The sequence below is a fragment of the Talaromyces marneffei genome, chromosome 8 (genome assembly GCF_009556855.1).
Source record: "Talaromyces marneffei chromosome 8, complete sequence".
Classification (NCBI taxonomy): domain Eukaryota; kingdom Fungi; phylum Ascomycota; class Eurotiomycetes; order Eurotiales; family Trichocomaceae; genus Talaromyces; species Talaromyces marneffei.
Window position 1 is genome coordinate 330,049 of NC_072355.1, and position 21,694 is coordinate 351,742.

At 46.1% G+C, this 21,694-nt stretch overlaps 9 protein-coding genes across 9 annotated transcripts; 5 read left to right on the plus strand and 4 right to left on the minus strand.

The window, feature by feature from the left end:
* Positions 1 to 1,229: 1,229 nt before the first annotated feature.
* EYB26_009467 (uncharacterized protein) lies at positions 1,230 to 1,955 on the plus strand (the record flags this gene model as incomplete). Its single annotated transcript, XM_054268717.1, has 1 exon — positions 1,230 to 1,955. One exon carries the CDS (start codon positions 1,230 to 1,232, stop codon positions 1,953 to 1,955), a length of 726 nt encoding a protein of 241 aa, XP_054124692.1.
* A 945-nt stretch (positions 1,956 to 2,900) lies between these two features.
* EYB26_009468 (uncharacterized protein) lies at positions 2,901 to 6,146 on the minus strand (the record flags this gene model as incomplete). Its single annotated transcript, XM_054268718.1, has 1 exon — positions 2,901 to 6,146. One exon carries the CDS (start codon positions 6,144 to 6,146, stop codon positions 2,901 to 2,903), a length of 3,246 nt encoding a protein of 1,081 aa, XP_054124693.1.
* Positions 6,147 to 6,640: 494 nt separating this feature from the next.
* On the minus strand, positions 6,641 to 8,288 carry EYB26_009469 (uncharacterized protein; the record flags this gene model as incomplete). The annotated part of the gene is made up of 5 exons (XM_054268719.1): positions 6,641 to 7,176; positions 7,247 to 7,643; positions 7,711 to 7,944; positions 8,013 to 8,115; positions 8,194 to 8,288. 5 exons carry the CDS (start codon positions 8,286 to 8,288, stop codon positions 6,641 to 6,643), a joined length of 1,365 nt encoding a protein of 454 aa, XP_054124694.1.
* Positions 8,289 to 9,216: 928 nt separating this feature from the next.
* EYB26_009470 (uncharacterized protein) lies at positions 9,217 to 10,928 on the minus strand (the record flags this gene model as incomplete). The annotated part of the gene is made up of 3 exons (XM_054268720.1): positions 9,217 to 10,319; positions 10,380 to 10,572; positions 10,641 to 10,928. 3 exons carry the CDS (start codon positions 10,926 to 10,928, stop codon positions 9,217 to 9,219), a joined length of 1,584 nt encoding a protein of 527 aa, XP_054124695.1.
* A 2,400-nt stretch (positions 10,929 to 13,328) lies between these two features.
* Positions 13,329 to 15,008, minus strand: EYB26_009471 (uncharacterized protein; the record flags this gene model as incomplete). Its single annotated transcript, XM_054268721.1, has 4 exons — positions 13,329 to 13,491; positions 13,561 to 13,836; positions 13,899 to 14,004; positions 14,099 to 15,008. The coding sequence occupies 4 exons, from the start codon at positions 15,006 to 15,008 to the stop codon at positions 13,329 to 13,331; spliced, it is 1,455 nt and encodes a 484-aa protein (XP_054124696.1).
* Positions 15,009 to 15,772: 764 nt separating this feature from the next.
* Positions 15,773 to 16,642, plus strand: EYB26_009472 (uncharacterized protein; the record flags this gene model as incomplete). Its single annotated transcript, XM_054268722.1, has 2 exons — positions 15,773 to 16,007; positions 16,058 to 16,191. The coding sequence occupies 2 exons, from the start codon at positions 15,773 to 15,775 to the stop codon at positions 16,189 to 16,191; spliced, it is 369 nt and encodes a 122-aa protein (XP_054124697.1).
* A 352-nt stretch (positions 16,643 to 16,994) lies between these two features.
* EYB26_009473 (uncharacterized protein) lies at positions 16,995 to 17,733 on the plus strand (the record flags this gene model as incomplete). Its single annotated transcript, XM_054268723.1, has 3 exons — positions 16,995 to 17,055; positions 17,110 to 17,168; positions 17,242 to 17,733. The coding sequence occupies 3 exons, from the start codon at positions 16,995 to 16,997 to the stop codon at positions 17,731 to 17,733; spliced, it is 612 nt and encodes a 203-aa protein (XP_054124698.1).
* An 806-nt stretch (positions 17,734 to 18,539) lies between these two features.
* Positions 18,540 to 19,451, plus strand: EYB26_009474 (uncharacterized protein; the record flags this gene model as incomplete). The annotated part of the gene is made up of 1 exon (XM_054268724.1): positions 18,540 to 19,451. One exon carries the CDS (start codon positions 18,540 to 18,542, stop codon positions 19,449 to 19,451), a length of 912 nt encoding a protein of 303 aa, XP_054124699.1.
* An 878-nt stretch (positions 19,452 to 20,329) lies between these two features.
* Positions 20,330 to 21,634, plus strand: EYB26_009475 (uncharacterized protein; the record flags this gene model as incomplete). The annotated part of the gene is made up of 3 exons (XM_054268725.1): positions 20,330 to 20,505; positions 20,584 to 20,805; positions 20,881 to 21,634. The coding sequence occupies 3 exons, from the start codon at positions 20,330 to 20,332 to the stop codon at positions 21,632 to 21,634; spliced, it is 1,152 nt and encodes a 383-aa protein (XP_054124700.1).
* Positions 21,635 to 21,694: the final 60 nt, after the last annotated feature.

Here is a 21,694-nt window from a genome sequence, read left to right on the forward strand (position 1 = left end):
TCCATTAATCAGTGTATTTAGTTGTTAGGTATTGTTGGACTAGAAGAATTGGACATTTTCATTCAAATGGGGGTTGTACTACAAGGCTGTATTAAGAATGAAAGGGACCGAAATGGCAAGGTACGTACCCAAGTCTAGGCAGCGATACATGTAATTTACGGGCGTATCAAATCTGCGTATGCGCAATACCCCAAGGCGAAAGTTACACAAGCCAGGGGTATTCCGAATCTAGCCGTATGTAGACTAGGGAATTCCTAGCGCTGTTTAATAGAGTGTTCATTGTTACTCTGAAGGTGCAAACTACTGTACTGTATCGTCGACTAGAGTGTGTGTTATCAGGTTTCACTGTCACCCCGGACAATCCCCTCCGAGTGCGGCTTGTCGATGGTTTCCCGAATGTTTGAAATCCATTTATTTCGATGCTTGAGATGTCGACATCACATTGATACAGCGCCTTGCAAGTTCGGCTTTGCATGGGTTTCAACTCTTCTACTCTTTCTCAATCTCAGCACCACCACTCTCGTAGTCTAATCGATTGATAGATAGATTGATTGATTCACGCATCTAAGCCTAGTGGCCGGGGCCGCCTTTTAATGGGCCAGGGGCGACATGCTGCCGACATTGCTCAAAGTCCCCGTGATCTCTATTGTATTCAATATTCTGCTTGTCACCGCCCTATACTTCCTTGAAAATTCAAGGGATAATATGTTATTCCCGTCATGCATGTGGTTTCCTTAGTGATCCTAGCTCTATGCGAATCGAAGGTTTCTCAAGACGCATAATCTCGCTTAGGCTACCTAAGGCATGTTGGTTGCATGCTTACCCATCCTTCCTAGCGGAAGCTCTTTATACGGTAGGGACTTCTACCACTAAACCATAGTCACTAACCAACCAGTTACTCTATAACCCGGGATTACTCCTAGGAAGTAGTGAGCGGTACGTTTAGCCAGCACCAAATACCCTAATCATGCTCCCGGGAAACACACGCTCCGAGGGTGCCAGGGGTCGGGCTCGGGCTGGGTTCTGGTTAAGCCCAGCCCAGAGCCAGCTCTAGGCATTCTACGACCAATATTTAGCGAACGTGGAAATATGAAATTACAATTGCACAAATGTATGAATAATGTGATGATCGTTTTGTCCTCTATGTACAAATAGGCTGCTGTAAATATGGTGATCTCGCTATCTCAACATTATTTACGAAACGTAACTTCCGCCCAGTGCTTGTATATATGACGGATTTGAATGTTACAACGGCGAGCAGTGAGGAGTTGATTCATTCCTGTATCTTGAGAGGAAAGGAAGGTGCCGTATTTGCCGACATTATAGGCGTGATAGTGGTCAAAGTCTCTCCTACCATCGTTGTCAAATGGGGATATAGTGTGACCGCCACTGAGGCAGCAATGCAAGAATTCGCTTACAAGAATGTGAATCATAGCATTGTTCGAGTACCTCGGGTTTATCGCTTTGTCCAGGATGAATTAGGGAGAGGTTTTCTATTTATGGACTATGTTCCTGTCCAGAAACTGTTGGATTTGGACCTCACAGTTCACACAGATATCACACCCCGCATTATCACTATCATTGCTCACCTCGGACAAATAAGGCATGGACAAAGGCCAGGTCCAATCGGCGAAAAAGGTCCACAGGGGTATCTCTGGAGCGACGATGGTGTGGATAAGCCTTTTGTGTCTATTGCCCATTTGAATCGTTATCTCATCAAGCGTCTGTCATTGAGAAATGACTCTATTGATCTAAGTCCATACCCGCTCGTCCTCTGTCATATGGACCTGGTTCGTCGCAATATGAGACTTGGAGAAGATAAAAAAGCTATTTATCTTCTTGATTGGGCCCATGCTGGGTTTTTCCTACGGTTCTACGAACCTGCGGCGCTTCCGTGCATGAATCCTTATGATGAGCCTACGAGAAGTCACTTGCAGCAGCAGTGGAATCAATGATGCAGTTGACAGATGATGAAAAACGCGATATGAAATTGATCCACTATGCCCGGGCAGCAACTTTGAGATGGCAATTGTAGGCGGGGCCATTCCTCCCCCCTATTACTTATCTTTCAATTGAAGCTAATACTATGCGGATATATTCCCGAAGAACCCGAGGAAGCGTGACGCGTTCTCCTGTTCAAGTAGCAGTTAAGCCGTTGGGATGTGAAATCATTCCCCTATTCTATGTGGATTGTGGTGCATGGCTAGCTTGTTTGCACAATCTGGCTATTGGTGACAGAAGACATGAGACACTCGATCAATAAATTGCCTGGCATGTTCAAGAGGGCTCTTATTTTTAGGGTAGTTATAAATCTTGTACCTTAGTGCCTAAGTTTGTCTTCCTCTCTGATGCAGCTCGCTTAAAAGTTATAAAGTCCTTCCAAGATCGTAGTTCAGACCTCATATGTGACAATTCTCAGTTAAAGAAATTAGGTCGCTTATTTAGGCTTTTATCCCAGATGCTAGCCACTCGCTTCCATTTTAGTTGGTTGTAATAGAGCCCAATAGTATCCACATTTGATATCTGGCGTGCTCAAAATCCTACAGTAACCCAACTCATCTTTTCTCCAGCAGAATAGTATACAATATGTCAATCCAACTTAATCTATATCTTGTAGGCCTTGGACTTCGTGCACCGTGCCGGGGATCCTGCTGAAACATCCTGTAGAGTCTGCGGACTTTTTTTTTCAGTGAGCAATACACACTGTGATCGTTAAATGCGTTATACCGGCACGTGACGGCACGCTCTGTGAAGTAATTTAGGTCTGAGGCAGAAATAGGGTTGGAGGGAAGGAAGCCCTATCTTTTTGAGGTGAATTAGGAATGGAGAGTAGCCTTGCTTCTTTTTATTCCTCTTCTCTCTCACGTGTGATATTTCTAGTTACCTAGTGCATAGCTAGATCAATACATTGCTGGATTGACTGCCGTTACATTATTCTCAGCCATCCAATCCCCGAGAGCAAGAGAAGTTGACTTGGAACGCGGGTGGTTAGGTCCTAACACTCTGTTGCGCAGGTCAGCGCATTGTTTTATCAGAGCCAAGGCATTTTGAAGTTTTCCTTGAGATTTCCAAGTACAGGCAAGGTTCGCCATGCTGGTGAGGGTATTAGGATGATCAACTCCCAGCGCTGCCTTGGATATCTCCATTACTTGTATCTCTAGCTTCTCAGCTTCACTCAATCGACCCTGATTCCAGTAGGTTGATGCCAGATTAGCTATGCTGGCTAGAGTGTCAGGATGCTCAGCTCCCAGCACTGTCTTCCTTGTCTCCATTACTTGCCCCTCTAGCTTCTCAGCTTCATTGTATCGACCCTGACTCCGGTAGGCTGATGCAAGGTTTGCCATAATGGTTAGAGTGTCGGGATGCTCAACTCCCAACACTGTCTTGAATGTCTCCATTACTTGTATATCTAGCTTCTCAGCTTCCGTCCATCTCCCCTGACTCAGGTAGGTTGATGCTAGGTTCGCCATAGTGTTTAGAGTATCAAGATGCTCAGCTCCCAGCATTGTCATCCTTATTTCCATTACTTGCACAAACAACTCCTCAGCTTCATTCCATCGACCTTGATTCTGGTAGGTCAATGCGAGACTTGCCATGCTGGTTAGAGTGAGTGGATGCTCAGTTCCCAGCATTGTCGTCCTCATTTCCATTACTTGCATATCCAGCTTCTCAGATTCATTCCATCGACCCTGATTCCAGTAGGTTGATGCTAGGTTCGCCATACTGTTTAGAGTATCAGAATGATCAGCTCCTAGCACTGCTCTGGATGTCTCCATTACTTGCACCTCCAGCTCCTCAGCTTCATTCCATCGACCCTGATGCCGGTAGGTCGATGCAAGACTTGCCATGCTAGTCAGAGTGGAGCGATCTTGAGGTCCAGCTTTCTCCTGATTGATTGTCATCAACTTCCTATAAAAAACTTCTGCTTCTTGATATCTTCCGTCACTGAAAAGGCAAGTTGCAATATTCTCAATTAGATCGAGGTAGTTTTCCTCTTGTACAACAAATTCGTTTTCATGGACAAGTATTAAGGCATGGGGTAGGTACTGCTGCCAAAGTCCTCGATTTGTGTAGTGACTATCTGGAAACACATTTTCCAAATGTCTAGCCACCAGCTGGATCCAGTGATTAAATAACGCATTCTTTCTGAGCCAGTTTCGGGTGGCAATATGCACAAGTCTATGCATACCTATATCCCTCTCCTGACAATTTATGAACGAATATGCATTTAAAAGCCCCAAAGCGTCGACTCTCTGCTTTTTGGACGTTGGTTGAGGAAGCAGGGATTGGGGAATGTTTCGTGGATCGATGCAGGCGATGAAAGAGAGATAGTCAGCAGCTAACGGATTTTGATGTTGGATTTGTTGGAACGATATTAACCAGGTGGTGATCACGGGGTTCTGGATATCCTTATAGCGTCCTAGATCTGTAAAGTCTTCGCTGAGGAGTTCGACAGCATCTTGTTCATGTTCTTGGAGAAGTGCAAGGTACATCGACAGATCTAAACCATTTTCAAGAATGTATGCCGACGCCTGCGTAATTGCTAAAGGGAGAAAGGCTAGTTGTTCAAGGAGAGCAGCGGTTGTGGTAGTATCTCTAAGCAACTCCTTGCGTGCCAGTGTCTTTTCCAGGATTTTGACTGCGGTTTCTTTATCCACATCTGGAATAGGAACAACATGGAATGGTGCCAACTTCATAGCGAGTTTTCGGTTTCGGGAGGTGAATAAAATACGGCCTTGCTCACTCTCAGGGATAAAATCTTCAAGAGGTGGAGCTGTATCACTAGGGGCAAACCACATCTCTACATCATCTGCATTATCAAAAACCAGAAGCCACTTTCCTGAACGCTCAGAGCTGAGATATATCTTAACCTGTTCTTTAACCTCTGCCGGATTCACATTATGAATTCCAAGTTTCTGTGCAATACGCAGGAAGCTCTGCTCAATCATTGCATGGCTGGTACAAGGAATCCAGAAGATGGAGCACTTCTCATCTTGATCTCGTATGCGGTGTGCTAGCTCCAGAGCCACTTGGGTCTTCCCTACTCCTCCTAATCCGGTGATTGCAATCCTCTTGGGCCCATATTGCATTGTGATAAGTTCTTCCAGTTTCGTGATTTCATCGTGGCGACCGACAAAGTTGGGATTTCGTGAGAGCGAAACCATCCAGTGCCGCATATTCTTACTTTTCATCAAGTCAATATCCGGACGGCTGATTGGAATAATCGATAACAACGATTTTGCATAAGCGGCCGCTGTCAATGCTGCATACCCTTGCCACTGTTTCTGCTTATGGGAATCGCAATAGTCGCATATTCCTCGAATCACAAGCGTCGGAAGCTCGTCCATAATACCTGCTGCCTCCATCTCAAAGCAGAGTATACCATGCTGTTGCGCAAGGCGGTCTCGTGTCTCTGAGTCCTTTATTACCTGATCTCCTGATGCAATTAACCCGTAGTGAATATAAGGTGTCCTTGTTTCTCGTGGTTTTCGTTTGACTAATTGTTCTTTATCACAATTTTCACAGGTGCCTTCCCCGGTAGTATGGTGATAAGAGGATTCAAAAAGCAAGTCTGTAAGCTGTTCTGGGGGCGAAAATCTTTCTTTTAGGCCAGGGTTTCGTTCGAGTACTTCCTCCACTATTTTTGAAACATCATTCTTACTCCCCATCATTCGTTTTGCCTCAAGCTGATTCATATAGCTCAAAAGACTGTGCGGTGGTTTGTTCAAGGTGCCCGTTCGCTCGAGTTTCCCACCTTGAACCGCCTTGCCATAATCATACTGTATCACTCCACTGTACTCTTCAGCTGGTTTGCTAACCACGACATCGCCTAGTCGAATGTCATGGTTTTTGCCCGGAACACCGCCTCCAATTCCCACCATCAGTCCATATTGAAGCCGTGGATAGGTAGCACGCATGTGAGACACTACATTTGCGGCAGCCACCGTTCCGTACACACCATATGGCAGGCAAACAATGACAACATAGTGACCGTTTAATTCGCCAAGTTCGTAGGCATTCGGATCTGTGGACGGTTTTGGCAGCGGACTGTGAATTTTATCCAGCATGGCGCCAGCCGCTGCGACCTCTACTGGCAAGGCGCATATCCACGCTATTGTGTAGTCGCTGTGCGATAAAGTGGTCATTGTGAGCTAGACATAGTTTAGATGAAGTACATGCACTCGGTCATTGAACTATTTTCATAATGATGATGAGGATGATGAAAGAATATGAGGTACTGATTATGAGGCTGAGGAGGGGTAGCACATTCGCAAGGCTGTCGACATACCGTAGGTACTGTAGTATCAGTATCTACCGTACCGTAATGCACGGTTCCCTAGCCCTGAATATACGATACGAGAAGCAACTACCGCAGCCTATTGTATAGTTACAACTTACAGTCAATACTGTTCGTAATTACCGAATCCATGGACCAAGCCTGATATATCAAAAGCAATCCGCAAATATGATCAGCCTCTTGTTGGTACTGCACGAATCCATGAAGTATAGGAATACCTAAAGTTTTATGAAGGCCCGATTGTTGCAAGCGGCTCATGGTCTCAATTTCTTGCAGAATCTCCTGAGTTCGATGACACTCAGACAGAGAATAACGTCAAGATAATCGAGTTGTGTAGCAATGTTAGAGCGACTTAAAGTTGATTCCCAAGTCAATATACCAATATCCTGCGATTGCCGTCGCAGGCGCTGTCCAATTCGTGATAACCGCCTCATTAACAATCTGCTCTCCAGTCGCACTGGTCAGTCGTACCCCCATTGGTAGATTAATGGGACCAGCATTAGCTGGCAACGTCCAGGCACCGTATCGCTCCTGTGGATGACCCACTGGGTAATCGGCCTCCTGGACAAGAGCCAACCAGTTCGATTGCCCATCAGGACGTATCTCGAAGCCTACGATCGAACCCAATCCACCGGCATTGACAGCTGTAATCTGGAAAAAATAAGGCCCTGCACTACCCCGGAGCCACAAGTATACGTTGCCCGCCTTGGGACACGGTACACGCTTGTACTGCGTCGGGATCACGCCCTCGACTAATGTACCAGCCTGTGCTCGTGTCATAGCCACGTCGGACAGGTCCAGGTGAATTGAACCGTCAGGAAGCGGGCAGCCGTATGTAAAATTAGAAACTTCCTGGCATTGATCGACACCGGGGCCGCCTACGTTTTACCATTTTAGAAGCCGATCGGTAATCCAGATAGGGGGTATCGGGGAAAGGGCTTTACTTACAACACCATTTAGTATTCGCCGAACATGGACAGCTATCGACAATCTCAAGGATAATCGGCGGTGAGTAGCCAGCATCATTCGTGGCATAAAGGGTGCCGTTGGGATGGGTGCGCACCAACTCGAAGCACTCGCCGCAGGAGAGATAGTTGTCTTGCTCTGCACTGGTGTCCAGGGATGGCAACATGGGCCAGAATTGTGTATAGTAATTGCCATTTGGCGCCGCGAAATTGCCTCTAAGTGTATAATTGGCTGGGTCAGTGCATAGATCGGGGTACATAGCGCAGAACTTTGCACAGTCATCGCCCAGGTCAATTCCCGAGACGCTGGCAGTCGTGCACATGCCGTATAGGCCAAATCCACAGGCTCCTGCTGGGGTTTCGCCAAAATGGGTAGAACGCTGCGCAATTGAAGTTAGAGATCAGAAACCAAGTCTACATGAAGACCAAAGAGAGGTTGGCACTAACACTATAGTGCCAGGGCATACTGTCATTCACAGCGGTTATATCGGGGTATATAGTCCCAGAGCCACAGTCCGCGTTATTGCATTCGAGACTGGTGTAGGGTACTTGCGTATGACTTGCTAAGGCCGTGCCAGTCAGGAAGGTCGTTGATGTACGGTAAGGTGTTGTCCTGGTAGTCGGCGCCGAGGATGTTATTACTGGTACAGAACTCGTTCCCGTACCGGTACTAGTTGCTGGCTGTAACAATATCAGAATTGAAATTGGCTGCAATACATCAAGTCGGTCATGGAAAAGGCCATACTTACGGTGCCACTGAGACATTGGGCATAGTATGAATTCTGCGTCTGGCACGACCATCCTGCAGGACAACACGTTGCTCCTTTATACCCAATACCGCCACATTGTGAGCTATTCAAGAAGTAAGTGTCACATCAGCAGAGAATCTATCAACATGGTAACCAGGGCCAGGGGCCAGGATTTGCGTACAAAGATGAAGCACAGGCGGTGGATTGTTGAAAGGATGGTTGAGCGAGACAAATCAAGCCCACTACCACGTAATAATAGTCTCTCTTGAACAACATCGTATCGGTAATACTATAATCGTGTACTAACAAGTCATATCTTTATAGGCATTTAGTAACAAAACAACAGACAAGACTTTTATCATCGAGCAGATCTGCGGGTTGCTTTATACCAGAATAAAATCCCCGCTGGATAAATGAAATCTTAGTAGAATCGTAGTATATTCCCTAGAGTATTGCTCAACTTGTTGCCATAGGACCCCTCGACCTAAAGAGAAGTCCGCACATCTAGAGCCATGCTACCTCATTTGGCATCCGGCATTTCATGTCCATGATATCGAATCAATACCTTATTTCTTAGCCTGTTGCGGGGCGATATCTTAATATTAACTCGATTGTAACGGTACACAATGCAGTCCGGGGGGCCTATAGCGGAGTATCGGGAGACTTTAAGCTATAGCTACCGTAATATCACCGCAGTCAGCAGGATCAGCGCGAGACTGATGTGTAAAAAATTTAGGCTGAAGTATCATATGCATCTGCTTTGAATTAACAGAACCAATGAAGACATCTCAGGATCACCTTCATTGCCGATGATAAACGTCAGGAACCTACAGATTTGGCGCAGCCTCCATCGTTGCGGTCCACTGTGTACAGGGTTCCCTTTGTTTAACTGTAAATGGTGTCTTTAAACCACCGGCGTAGTTGGATTTCTCAATATAGATTTATACATGAGACAAATTCTATACTTGGGATCTTAATCCCAGCCTTTGCGCCTTTTTGAATACGTTTCTACTGCAGCCTGCTAGTCATGACAAATTGACAATTGCCAATTTTGGTTTCAAATTTCATACCTGTTATACATCCAAACAAACTTCCGAATCTTATAATTTCATGTAAATCATATGCAGCCTTCTAGATCCAGATCCTCAGTCATATACCAACCCTAAGACAATTAGGGCTGTCTTCCTAGCCTCCTCCCTTGACTCTAAGCTAGCTTCGAGTTCAATTCGGACCTAACCTTGGCATCATCACACTCATACTCACAAAGCAAAGGTCCCTTTTTAATTGTATCAGATGGACTCGATGGCTCCGAAACCGAACCCCCGGAATACACTATCACGTCAAGGTCCTGCACCTCCTCATCCCGAGAAGCCTCGGGACCAAGAAACAAAAACAAAACCATATAAGCCCATGCAGCGGCCGTAAAGATAGCGATGGCACGGCCATAATCATATCTCTTCATGTCATCTGCTCCTGGGGCTAGGGGGTATTTCTCGCCATATATGGATTCAGCAGTAGTGACGGGCGATGAAGCAAGGTTACCAAGTTGATATGTAAGTCCCACCAGCAAAGTACGCAAAGTAACTGGAGCTAGCGTAACAAGATGAATGGGGATGGGACCCCAGACACCAACCGTAGTAAAATGTTGGAAAAACACACAAGCACCGAGTTTCATTCCTCGCGTAAGGATATAAGCCGGAAGGATGGCGGAGCCCACGATGCATCCACAGATCATAGTCAATCGACGACCTAGAAAACCGCTGATATAACCCAGTGTTATACCACCAAAACACGCTCCCAAGTTTCCCATGATAGAGACTATAGCCATGTGCTCGGCGTCCAGCTGCACCTGATTTTTGAGGAAGGTAGGGTAGAGATCGCTAGCACCGTGGACACATGCATTAAAGCCCGTCATGAGCAGGAACATGTAAAGAAGCAACAGCCAATTCTCCTTGACAGATTTGGCGGAGTCATAAATGAAAGTCTTGAATTCACTGGTATTTTCAGTACTTTCAGTTTCTGCATCTGCCTTCTGCCGTGTTCGGGCTTCTCGTTCGGCTTTGATCATCAGGAAATGGTCTGTTTCCGGTAACCACCAGCGAAAAATAATGATGAGTATTGGGGGTCCGGCACCAAACCAATACAGACTCCGCCAGCCGTGTTTGGTCGTGGGTACGAGAGCACGGTACATTGTTGAGGCAATTAGGTTGCCTATGGCGGTTCCTCCTTCAAAGACGCCTGATAGTAAACCTCTAGCGTCTGCTGGGAGATCTTCGAGAGCGATTGCTGCGCAGGGACCAATCAAGCCTGTATTTCATGTTATTCGGTAAATCTTATTGACCAGTGAATTTGAGAAGTAAGGCTAACCTCCCATTGCGATACCATATAAGGATCTCACACCAATGAATTGATGCAGGGAACTACAAAATCCCGATGCCAGCTCCAATACTATGAGAAGGACTAGGTTCGCAATCATAGGCCATCTCCTCCCATACCGGTCACACAAAGTACCGAAAAGCAAGGCTCCAACGGGACGCATCATCAACGTAACGGTTATAGCCTTTTCAATGTGATATTCAGGTCAGCCTGAGCGGAATTAGCAACCTGACGAAAGGACTAAATACTAACCCATGTGACAGCGGAATCCGGTGCATCAAACTGTGCCGCCAACTCTGTCACTGTCAATGGCACAGTCGTATAATCAAAGGCATCCCAAGCGCGCCCACACATGCCGCAGAGAAACATCAGCCATTGTGCCCTGGTCACTCGTCGGAGTACTTTGATGGGACTGGTTCGTGCTGATATGTCGCGTCGGCGAGGTGCAAGGGTCGTGAGTCGTGTGCAAAGGTAATTGGTAATTTGGCTACGAGAATAGAGCCATGGTTTTTGGTCAGTGTCTTGTTCGGTGGTACGCATTCTGTCTGTTTTTATTATGATTGGTATCAAAATGTCATGCTTGTCAAACGAAAACTCAAACTGCTTCTTCAATCTAAGGCGCCAAATGACGACCTTTAAAGGAAAAAAAAAGCAGCAACGCAAAATAAGAGAAGCCGGTTAGACCATAGACATTGACTGACTATGGGTGCAATATGATCAGAGATCTAGCCCTTATCACAGTATTTCCCATAAGAATTCCATTCCTTGAATCCGAAGGAATGCTGCACACATGGGATGGATTGCTACCACTGCATGGAAACCACTCATATGATCCACGGGCTCGCTCTGTGCCCTGCGTCTGTCATTGCAGATCTACACGGGTAATGGTTGGAGAATATATTGAAGTGGCCTGGATCATCAAACCGGCATAACTCCAGAAATCCTTGACTTAGGTGCACTAAAAAAAAAAGGGAAGATTGGAATGGAACTGATAGTATGTCAAGTCATAGATAGATACCTACATAATGCAGTCTGGCAGGAATGCATTGAAAAAAAAAATGGAAGAAGCATAATCTTGATTCTCGGTAATTCCTCCAGGATAATATCGGATGCAAGTGTTGTACGTGTATGACCTATATTGCTCGAAATTAAGTTAGGGCTCGGAACGGGGATGCGAGAGCTACTTCAGGTAGCCTACTAACATTAGATGTAATTTTATTGGTTAGCATAGAATATAGGGCATTGCAAACTCGTTTAAATGTGGTGCAAAGTTTTGCTGCTGTTGCGATCCGGCCACCCGGTCTTTAGATGCTTGAATCCAATTGTGTGACCCGGCATACGGTCATGAGGAGATGCACTTGAGAAATTCTACATGAGTCATGGTTAGAAGCATGGTCTGCTTGATCAAGCATAAATCGGTAGTCCTGTTCTGAAAGTTATGAAGAGTATGTGTCTCTATGAAGCAAGGTTCCGGTCAGGATTAGAATGGAGACGCACTCGCAAGTCTTTGCCTTTCTACTAGAAGACCGTCCAAGGTTATTTACTATCTGGTCTACTCCTCATACAAAGAAGAGAGACTAACCCCCGTTTTGAGTCGACAAGAAGTTCAAGGGCTAAGGCCGGGTGGTTTGCCGAAGCTCGATCGAAATCGATGCCTCTTATTGGGTTGTCCTAAAGCAAGTTCACCAGATGAGAAAAGAATGTAATTTCAATCAATTTAAACACCAATAACGGATAATCATCGCTGATGATCAGTTCTTACCATGTTCTTCTGACGATTTCTCATCTTTAGTATCGGGTAACGTGCCGAAGAATCTTGATTCTTCATAATTTGGACCATATCCCTTTCTTACTTGTTATCTTGAAGCAAAATCCCTCATGCAGTCTAGTTGGGGCTTTGGATCTGGAATCTGGTGTTATGTCAATCCGGCGTTCAAGAGGCTATGAGCTTTGCGATACATAGAACTGAGTTTAGAGGGTTATGAGCAATCGGTTTGATCTGGCTTCATGGTTCCGGCATATTCACATTCCGCAGTATTCCCCGTTGGCTTTCTTTCTTGGCTACTTAACACTTGACAAACTACTTATTCGGTTTCTCTAGTGTCATTTACTGGTAACCTAATAATGCCAGATTAGGTTCATACATCCGTGTAATGTCGGATCATCCCTACCGAAACAAACGTCAAAACGTTGAAACTAGTGCCTGTAGTCAAACTCAATTCGCCCTTCTCCATAGACTCCAAAGTAATACTACCAACTAGTTAGGAGTTTGAACGGGAAAAGGGCAATTGCCAAAACATCTCCGTGGTGTAGGCTGCTATCAACAACCCCTTCATTCCACCCCCTCCTATTCCTACAAAGTGGCTTGCTTGCTCCTTACTTGCTCATCCTGAATATAGATAAGAAACCAAGATAATCCCCGCTCATTCCAATGTATATTGCCGTAGCCTCTTTCCCAGCGGATGAAAGCCTGATTGAACTTCATCGCGCAACTGGCGACTAGTATTGTGATTGCTAGACGTTACACCATCCTGGATGAGTACGCTTATGTGCGTACTAGGATTGCTACTTTGGTTAGCTAATAGGTCAAGTGATAACTAGTTATCTAATTCTGTTATCTGGTTATAAATAGGATCCTGTGCTCTTTACATATGTAACTTGAACTCCGATTCGAACATCGAGATGATGCTCGGAGATCCGCACGTATCTACAATTAGCCCTAATTCGGGTTCCCGTAATGTCTTTTCGCTACAGAGCAAACATATATCATTTTTGTATCTAGCTAGGAGATTCGATTCAAATTTTAATATCAAAATCTATTTAGTGTACTTTTAACACACCCACTAAAAGGACCTATATTCCCGAAACGTAACGGTTTTGCTTCATAATGAGCGCTCGCGCTGCAATGTGAAGATCGAAGTTGACAGACGACTTTCGACTTTAGACCTTGACTATCCATTTCCAGGTATATCCTAAACAAGTCCATCTCGTCAAGGCTAGAAGGAATGATGACCACACCAGCAGCGCCCCAGACCATATAATCATTGCTTTTGGTCCACCCCTCTGCATCAATTCACCAGTAACGGGAATACTAACTAGTAGGCTGTTTTTTTTTAAAAGGGAAGTAGTTGGTCAATGAAGGTTTTGAGACAGACTAGAAGGGATGACTTACGCAAAACTGACAACCGAATAACACGTCCCAAACCTTAGTCCAATCTCCTTCGCATCAGAAATCTGTCGAATACAGACTGGGGAGACACTAATGAAGGCAGATGCCGTTAACCCGTATAGACAACTAAATACGTAAAGGACCGGTACTGATTTCTGGAACGGATAGAGTAGAACAAAAAGCCAGAGGGTAGTAAGGAAGACGGCGACAGTAAGGGTGTTCAAGCGTCCATAGCGATCGGCTATGCGCCCAGCGATTAGACGACCAATCGTTCCAAAACTTTGAGATGTGTTAGTTCGCAGTCTGTGATAAGATGTAAGGGTTGAAATAAGAAGACGTACACGTTCAGGATGACAAGCAGGATGACACTTAGGTCTGTCGAAAAGCCTTGAGCGATGATGTATATCGGATACATTCCGAGTAATGAGAAGTATTGCAGCTCCAGACCTGTTTAACTATCAGTCAGATCTCATCAATGCATCCAATTGTTTGCCCGAATGTCGTTCAAGACACGAGCAGGGAGGAACAATACGAGACTTACAAAACGTACTCAAGGTCATCCATGTGAATTTCAGATCCTTGAAACATCTCAAATCAATAACCGCCTTGGATGATTTCTTTTTCGGCAATCTCGCCCGAACCATGAATGAACCAAGGAGACACAAGAACCCAACCACAAAAGCAAGCACCCTCATGGTCCACTTGAAGCCAATGTTGGAGAACCCTGCTCGCATCACGAAGGGGAACACAATGCCTCCCAACCCACTACCAGCCAAAGCCGTCCCTATAGCCATACCAGCGCGAATCTCGAACCAATGTGGAACACATGCCATGGCCACTGTGCTCACGAGAGCAGCGCCGATACCACCTATCACACCAAAGCTCAAAAGGAACTGCCAGTAGTGCCTGCACTCGGCAAACAAAAGAAGGCTGACCATGAAGATGACGGAGCCTCCGTAGACGAGCAGCTTGGGCCCGTGTGAATCAAACAATGGGCCAACATAGACACCAAGAAGTAATGCAACGAAGACAAAGCTACTCGGTATCCAGCCGACGTCGGCGCTACTGTATGATGAGAGCTGGTTAGTCTCCAGGTAAGACTGAAAGACGCCGACGGAGTTCATCATGCCATAGGAAGCCATTAAAAGCAAGAACGATCCCAGTACGACGAGCCATGATCGGGTTCCGCCATCTGGGAAGCTGTCTACTACTGTTGTCTCTGATGAAACAGGTGGGTGGTCTGAAGAAAAGGCTGCACCATCGTGGTTGTCCACGCGAGGAGGCGCTAGATGTTTAATTGATCCATCCGAGGGATTCAAGATATTGCCAAAGGGTGCAAAGTCCGTCAACTCAACGGACGGTGTATTGTAGCCATCTGATCCTGGCGCATAGTATAGTTTGCCGTTATCTGTGGTGTGGTGAATCTTCGTAGACGAGCTCTCCAATGCCATCCCTTTTTGTTTCTTCTTGTTGCTACCAAATTCTCGATATCAATCAATGTTTTGGAATGAGCACGAAGAAACTCCATAACACAAACATCCAGCTATAAATCGTCTAAGATGAGGGGGCCCAGCTCTACCTGACCTGACCGACTCATTTAATTTACGGAGTTAACTAATCTATTTCGGCGGGGCAGATAAAAAGGCATTCCATTTCCGAATTAGGGTTATCGCTCCAATGACCCAATTATGACTGTTCTTGATATCGGGCCTTTCGGATCTCGGTGACATTGCCGAATTACAGATTGTTTCCGATTTTACCCATAGGTATAAACTCAAGCCTAGCAACTTAGATTATATAAACTCAAGCCTAGGGTCTTTAGAGCGGCCGCTTCTCCGTTGACACCAATGCGTGGATTGTAAATTTGTCTATGCTGGAACACTGAATTCCAATCAAATATGGATATAAATACGAGAACATGCGCGAAATGTATCTACTTATGGCGAATACTATTCAAACAACCATCATCTCCGTTTTAGTATACTTACAATGATTTCCATGGAATTGCCCCTGACGGCTAGGGTTACCGGCATTACATGAATTAGGGTAGATAAGGGTAGTGTAAACGCGTGTAGCACCAGCGCGACAGGACGTGATCCAACCTGCTCAATATTTATTTTTCTTCCCGCACAGCATTGAACAACTCTCATAATCACCACCAGTTGAAAAAAAAAAAAAATCGAAGAAAAAATTGAAGACAGTCGAATTGGCGACGATGCCTAAAAGATCATCTGCTGTGGTTGATGCCACTGCATCACAACCTCAGGCCAAGCGGGCCAAGAAAGAAACCACAACTACAGAAGATGCGCCGCAACCTGTGGAAACGCCTTCGAAGAAACGCGGTCGACCGCGAAAGGAGTCTTTAGCTGCGGGTGATGTTCCATTACCATCGGCGAAGAGGAGAGGCCGCCCTGCAAAGGATTCATCGGTCTTGCCCAAGGAGAGCGCTAGTATGGAGGCGGTAGAAACTCCGTTGAAGAAACGAGGCCGTCCTGCAAAGGCTGCGACAGCGGGCAAAAGAGGCCGACCAGCCAAGACAAAGGCTGTAGTCGTCGCCTCAACCGCAAAGAGCGGTTCCCGAAGCGCCAAGTCATCTCCTCAAAAGAAGACAACAACAATATCATCATCACTTAAAAAGACAGCAACAGCCAAGAAATCAACAAACTCCTTCCCATCAAGAATTGGCGCCGTCCACGATCTCACCAGCGCTGAAATTGAAGATCAATGGCCCGATCTAGCCAAGAACCTCAGTCTCGAATTCCGCGAAGACCCCAAGACCAAAACAATCTGGGGCAAATTCAACATTGGTATCTATGAGGGTTATCTCCGTCATAAAGGGCTAGTATTGAAGAAGAAAATGAAGTTTGATTATCGTAGCATTGAGAATGGTACTGGTGACGGAAACAAAGGCGTATGTGAAGTTGAATTCCAGGGGCAAAAGTTTACAGCTACGTTCTTGGAGTGCGTTGGTGGTGTTTCGGTGGAAGGGGTTATGGATACGAAGAAGTCCAGGACAGGTGGGCAAGTTGTATTGTTTTTTGTGATTGGGTGGATGCAGTATGAAACAGATATGTGGGGGAATTAGATTCTACTTGTAAGGATTTGTGTATTACTTGCTCATGGTTTGTTAATTTTGTATGTTTTGGAGTTTGCGATTATCCATTATGGAAAATGTGCGTGGCAGATGACCCTGGCAGCCAAATAGAGAGCTTAATTTATGCCGCTAGCTTTACCGTATTGAGCGATGTTTTCTTTCTTATCATCAATCCAAAGCAGTATCAAATTATCAACATTGGATCAAGAACATTAGCTGGGACTACCACATTTCCTATCTCGATAGTACGATCAACTCAACTGTACATCTAATATCTGGGAATTACCATCGCATCGGTTTCATATTTACACGCGTCCGTCACGCGTAACCAATATCTCCAAAAATGAAGATCACGGAGATTGAAGGCGACCTCTTCGACGCTCCCGATGGCGCTGTACTAATTCGTGAGACATCAACCCCTTCATCCCCTTACATTCAGTTACTAATTATACTTACAGACGCATGTAACTGCCTCGGCTCATGGGGCGGCGGAATCGCAAAAGTCTTTCAAAACAAGGTTCGCTCACCACCATCTCTATTACTATATTATTACTCATCTACACCACTTAACCGGAGTTGAACTACAATAGTACCCCGAAGCCTACAGAATCTACAACACTCACTGCCGAACCCTCCTCAAACAGAAACGCGCACACACTCTTGAACACTCCACAACGAACGACGCCAAAACCGTATATCTTCCTCTGGGCACAGCCTTGATTATCCCACCCCAACCCCGGGATTATGCGGCCTCTGCTTCGAACAGAGGGAAAGACAAGAAGAAACACTGGATCGTATGCCTATTCACATCGCGCGCCTACGGTCGTGGGGTAAGTAAACCGGACATTATCCTCGAGAACTCGGTGCATGCGATTCGCGATATGCGGCGTGAGCTGGAGGAATTGTTTGAGAATAATGACGAGGCTGGCAAGTGGGATGGGAAGGTTTATTCCTGTCGATTCAATTCGGGATTGTTTGGAGTGGACTGGAAGGCGTCGAAGCGGGTGCTGAAGGAGGAGTTGGATGGGATGGCGGGTGTTGAGGAGGTTGTTGTTGTGCGACCTGAGGGAGAGGAAGAGTGAAGAATGGATGAGATGAGATGAGTGAAAGTTGTGGTGAGGTCACGTGGATTATTTGTCATGTTGCTGACGTAATATTGTTAAGAAGGCGGGATGTTAGGGGAAGGTGGGGCCGATTTATACTCTGTACTACTATGTATCCCACGCAACACCAGCTCATATTCTGTTTTTCCCATTGGAATAGTGGTGGTATGACTATGTACAACAAAGTGGACTTAGTATTAACCTTTGAGTTACTCAATCAGTTATATCCATTTGCTTTGCATTATGCATTCCTACCCGGTGTAAGGTCTTGTGCCAGACGAGCTTACCGTGTACTTTTTGGCGTGGGGGTTTCATGACTAACCGGTTTGTGCTGATTTGCGGGGTTTATTGGGACATGCATCTGCCCTGTATATATGTAGCATGGAATATACGGCAGCCAGCATGCAAATATGCCATTGGCCATGTATATATACATAGGAAGACGTGGACGACGAATGTACGACTGGTGAGGAGTTGCAATAATTTAGGCTATTAAGTGTCTGCGAAGAATGAGCGAGGATATTGTGTTTGCCATCGCGGGACACGACCTGTCGCCTTGCGTGGGGGATATCCACTGCCTTATCCTATCCTTATGCTCCTCCACGGGGCCATGTTGATACAGAGACAAGTGAGTGGGAGTGGAGAAGAACCTTAGTCGCAATCATTTTTTCCGTTCTTGTATATTTCTTCCTCTTCTTTTGACTTTCTCTCCTGCCAACTACTTCACTTCTTCTACTCTGCTTCCTCTTTTCTCTCGAAATATACATATAACAACATATATCGCAATGTCTCGCCCTCTCACCGGCGGCATCTACGTGCCTACAGTCGCCTTCTTCGATTCCAACGAAGAAGTCGACACGGCCACCACCGAAAAGCATGCCGTTAACCTCGCCAAAGCCGGTGTCGCTGGTATCGTTGTGCAAGGCAGTAACGGTGAAGCTGTACACTTGGACCGCGCGGAACGCAAACTCATCACCAGCCTGACCCGCAAGGCTCTTGATGCCGCTGGGTTTGAGAAGCTGCCCGTCATCGTCGGTACAGGCGCACAATCTACCCGAGAAACAATCCTTCTTTCCAAGGATGCCGCTGAAGCCGGCGCGGATTATGTCATTGCGCTCCCTCCTTCATACTACAAGGGTCAGGATACATCTTCGTCTCGCCTTCAATATTTCAAGGATGTGGCCGATGCGTCTCCCATCCCTGTCTTGATCTACAACTTCCCCGGCGCCGCTAACGGCGTTGACCTTAACTCCGATGAGATCATCGAACTATCTCAACACACGAACATCATCGGCGTAAAACTCACGTGCGGAAACACCGGCAAACTCGCCCGTATTGCCGCCAACGTCAAGCCCGGATTTCTCACTCTTGGTGGTTCATGCGATTTCATCCTCCAGACTTTGATTGCTGGTGGTCAGGGCGTGATTGCCGGTACCGCCAACATCATTCCTCGCACTTGCGTTCAAGTATACAAGCTCTACGAGGATGGCAAACTGGCTGAAGCGCAGAAGCTGCAGGCCCTTGTTGCTCGCGCTGACTGGGTGTGTATTCAGGGAGGATTCCCATCCGTGAAAGCTGCGTTGCAGGCTTTCTATGGATATGGAGGTGTTCCCAGACGGCCAACTCCTGCTGCTGATGTGCAGGCTACCAAGGCCAGCTTTGAGGAGAGTTATGCAGTTGAACAGAGCCTTGCTTAGATTTATTATGCTTTGATCTTTTTTTTTTTTTTTTTTTTTTTTTTTCTTTTTTTAGCTATTTTGTGGTTACGATAGATTACCCATATAGTATGTTACTATACACTTATGATTCAAACGTTCCAAGACTGTACACAACATATACAACAACACGCTGTAAACATATTTTCGTACCCAAGATTATTCCAGCGCGGCCATTTGGCGTCCACTCACTTGCCACCGTCTCCCACCGTTCTGAGCTCAGTCGGTGTCTGATCCGATGTTTTTACCCCGCGAAATACGGCCGGCACCCCCACGCTACGTCCTTAAAAAATTCCTAATCGGGACATGTACCTGTACTTTAGGTATCGGTCTTGGCAGCGCGTGGGATCTTTTTACATTAATCAACGTCAATGCCATACGTAGTACACAGAGCACAACACGTAGCTTAGAGTGATGATACTGTGTACTCTCTCCATTTACCCGTCTGCGACTCCGTAACAATTTGATCTGCGGGGGTTTATCTTATTCTACCCCAACACACCCCCGCATGAGCTCGGCCGATGCCCCCCCCGTGCTTTCCTTGCGGCATGCCATTTGGGGGACTTCCAATGTGGTCAAGTTTTGTGAAGCAATTTCAGCTCCGTATGACGATCTGGTCCGAAGTGCTGTATTGTAAATTAAAACTAGGTAGTGGTCAGATGAGCGGTACGTAGAAACTGTGAATTAGCTTAACTGCTTATACCTTGGTAGACGGCCAAAGTCCAGGCCCCAAAAGCTTTCGTTATAAACCCACGCCTTTCCCCAACTCTGTTTGTGTTCCTTTTATTTTTCCTGTTTTCCTATTTCATTACAATTCTCTCATCCTATTAATTTGTTTCTACACTTGTTATTATTATACAATGGCTAAGATAAAATCAATTGAATACTTCCGCGTCAAGCCGCGCTGGCTTTTTGTCAAAATCACCGATGAAAAGGGTGGATATGGCTGGGGAGAGGGCACACTGGAGGGCCACGACCTTGCTGTCGAAGGTGCTCTAGACGAGATGATTACTCGATTGATTGGATATGAAGCTGAGTGCGTCCCTCTTCACTTCCCCTTTTTTTTTTTGTTCTCTGTTTTTCCGACATAAACAGCTAATGAATTTGAGAAAAGTGACATTGAGCACATCTGGCAAACAATCTGGCGTCTTGGATTCTACCGCGGTGGTCCCGTCTTCATGTCCGCTCTTTCTGGTATTGATATTGCGCTTTGGGACTTGAAGGGTCGTAATCTCGGTGTTCCAGTCTACCAACTTCTAGGCGGAAAAGTGCGTAATAAGGTGCAGGTGTACGCTTGGATTGGCGGTGATCGCCCCGCTGATGTCGAAGTTGCTGCGTACGTTGTCGTCCTTCAGCTCACTCAGGAAAAAGAAAGAAGAAAAAAAAGCTAATTTGAATTGACTAAAAATAGCAAAGCACGCATCGCCCAAGGCCTGAAATGCATCAAAATGAACGCCACCGAAGACGTAAACTGGGTCGACTCCCCCTCCGTCCTCGACAGCACCGTTGAGCGCCTCAAAGCCGTCAAGGCCCTTGGTCTCGACGCAGGCCTCGACTTCCACGGCCGTCTCCACAAACCCATGGCCAAACAACTGGCCAAGGCCCTTGAGCCGCATCGCCCTCTCTTCATTGAAGAGCCTTTGCTCTGCGAGCATCCTGAAGCTATCAAGCAGCTTTCCGGACTGACCACCATCCCCATCGCGTTCGGCGAGCGGTTGTATACCAGGTGGGACGTTAAGAAGTTCTTGGAAGATCATTCAGTCGATATCCTGCAGCCGGATATTGCGCATGCAGGCGGCATCAGTGAGACGCGCCGCATTGCTAATATCGCGGAGGCATACGACGTCGCTATTGCGCCTCATTGTCCTCTGGGACCCATTGCGTTTGCTGCATCGGTTCAGGTTGCCCTCAACATACCCAATTTCGTGATTCAAGAAATGTCGTTGGGCATGCACTACAACGTTGAGGCTGGAGATATTGATTTGAATACATATCTCAAAGACCAGTCTGTGTTTGCTATTGAGGAGGGATATGTCAAGGCGCCTACGGGAGCTGGGTTGGGTATTGAGATTGATGAGGATTTGGTGAGGAAGATTGCGAAGGAGACGGAGCCGTGGCAGTGTAAAGAGTTTTATGGTCCTGATGGGGGTATTCGCGAGTGGTAGTTTAGTTTAGTTTAGTTTAATTTCCTATGATAATGAATATATAGACTTGGGCTACGGTTA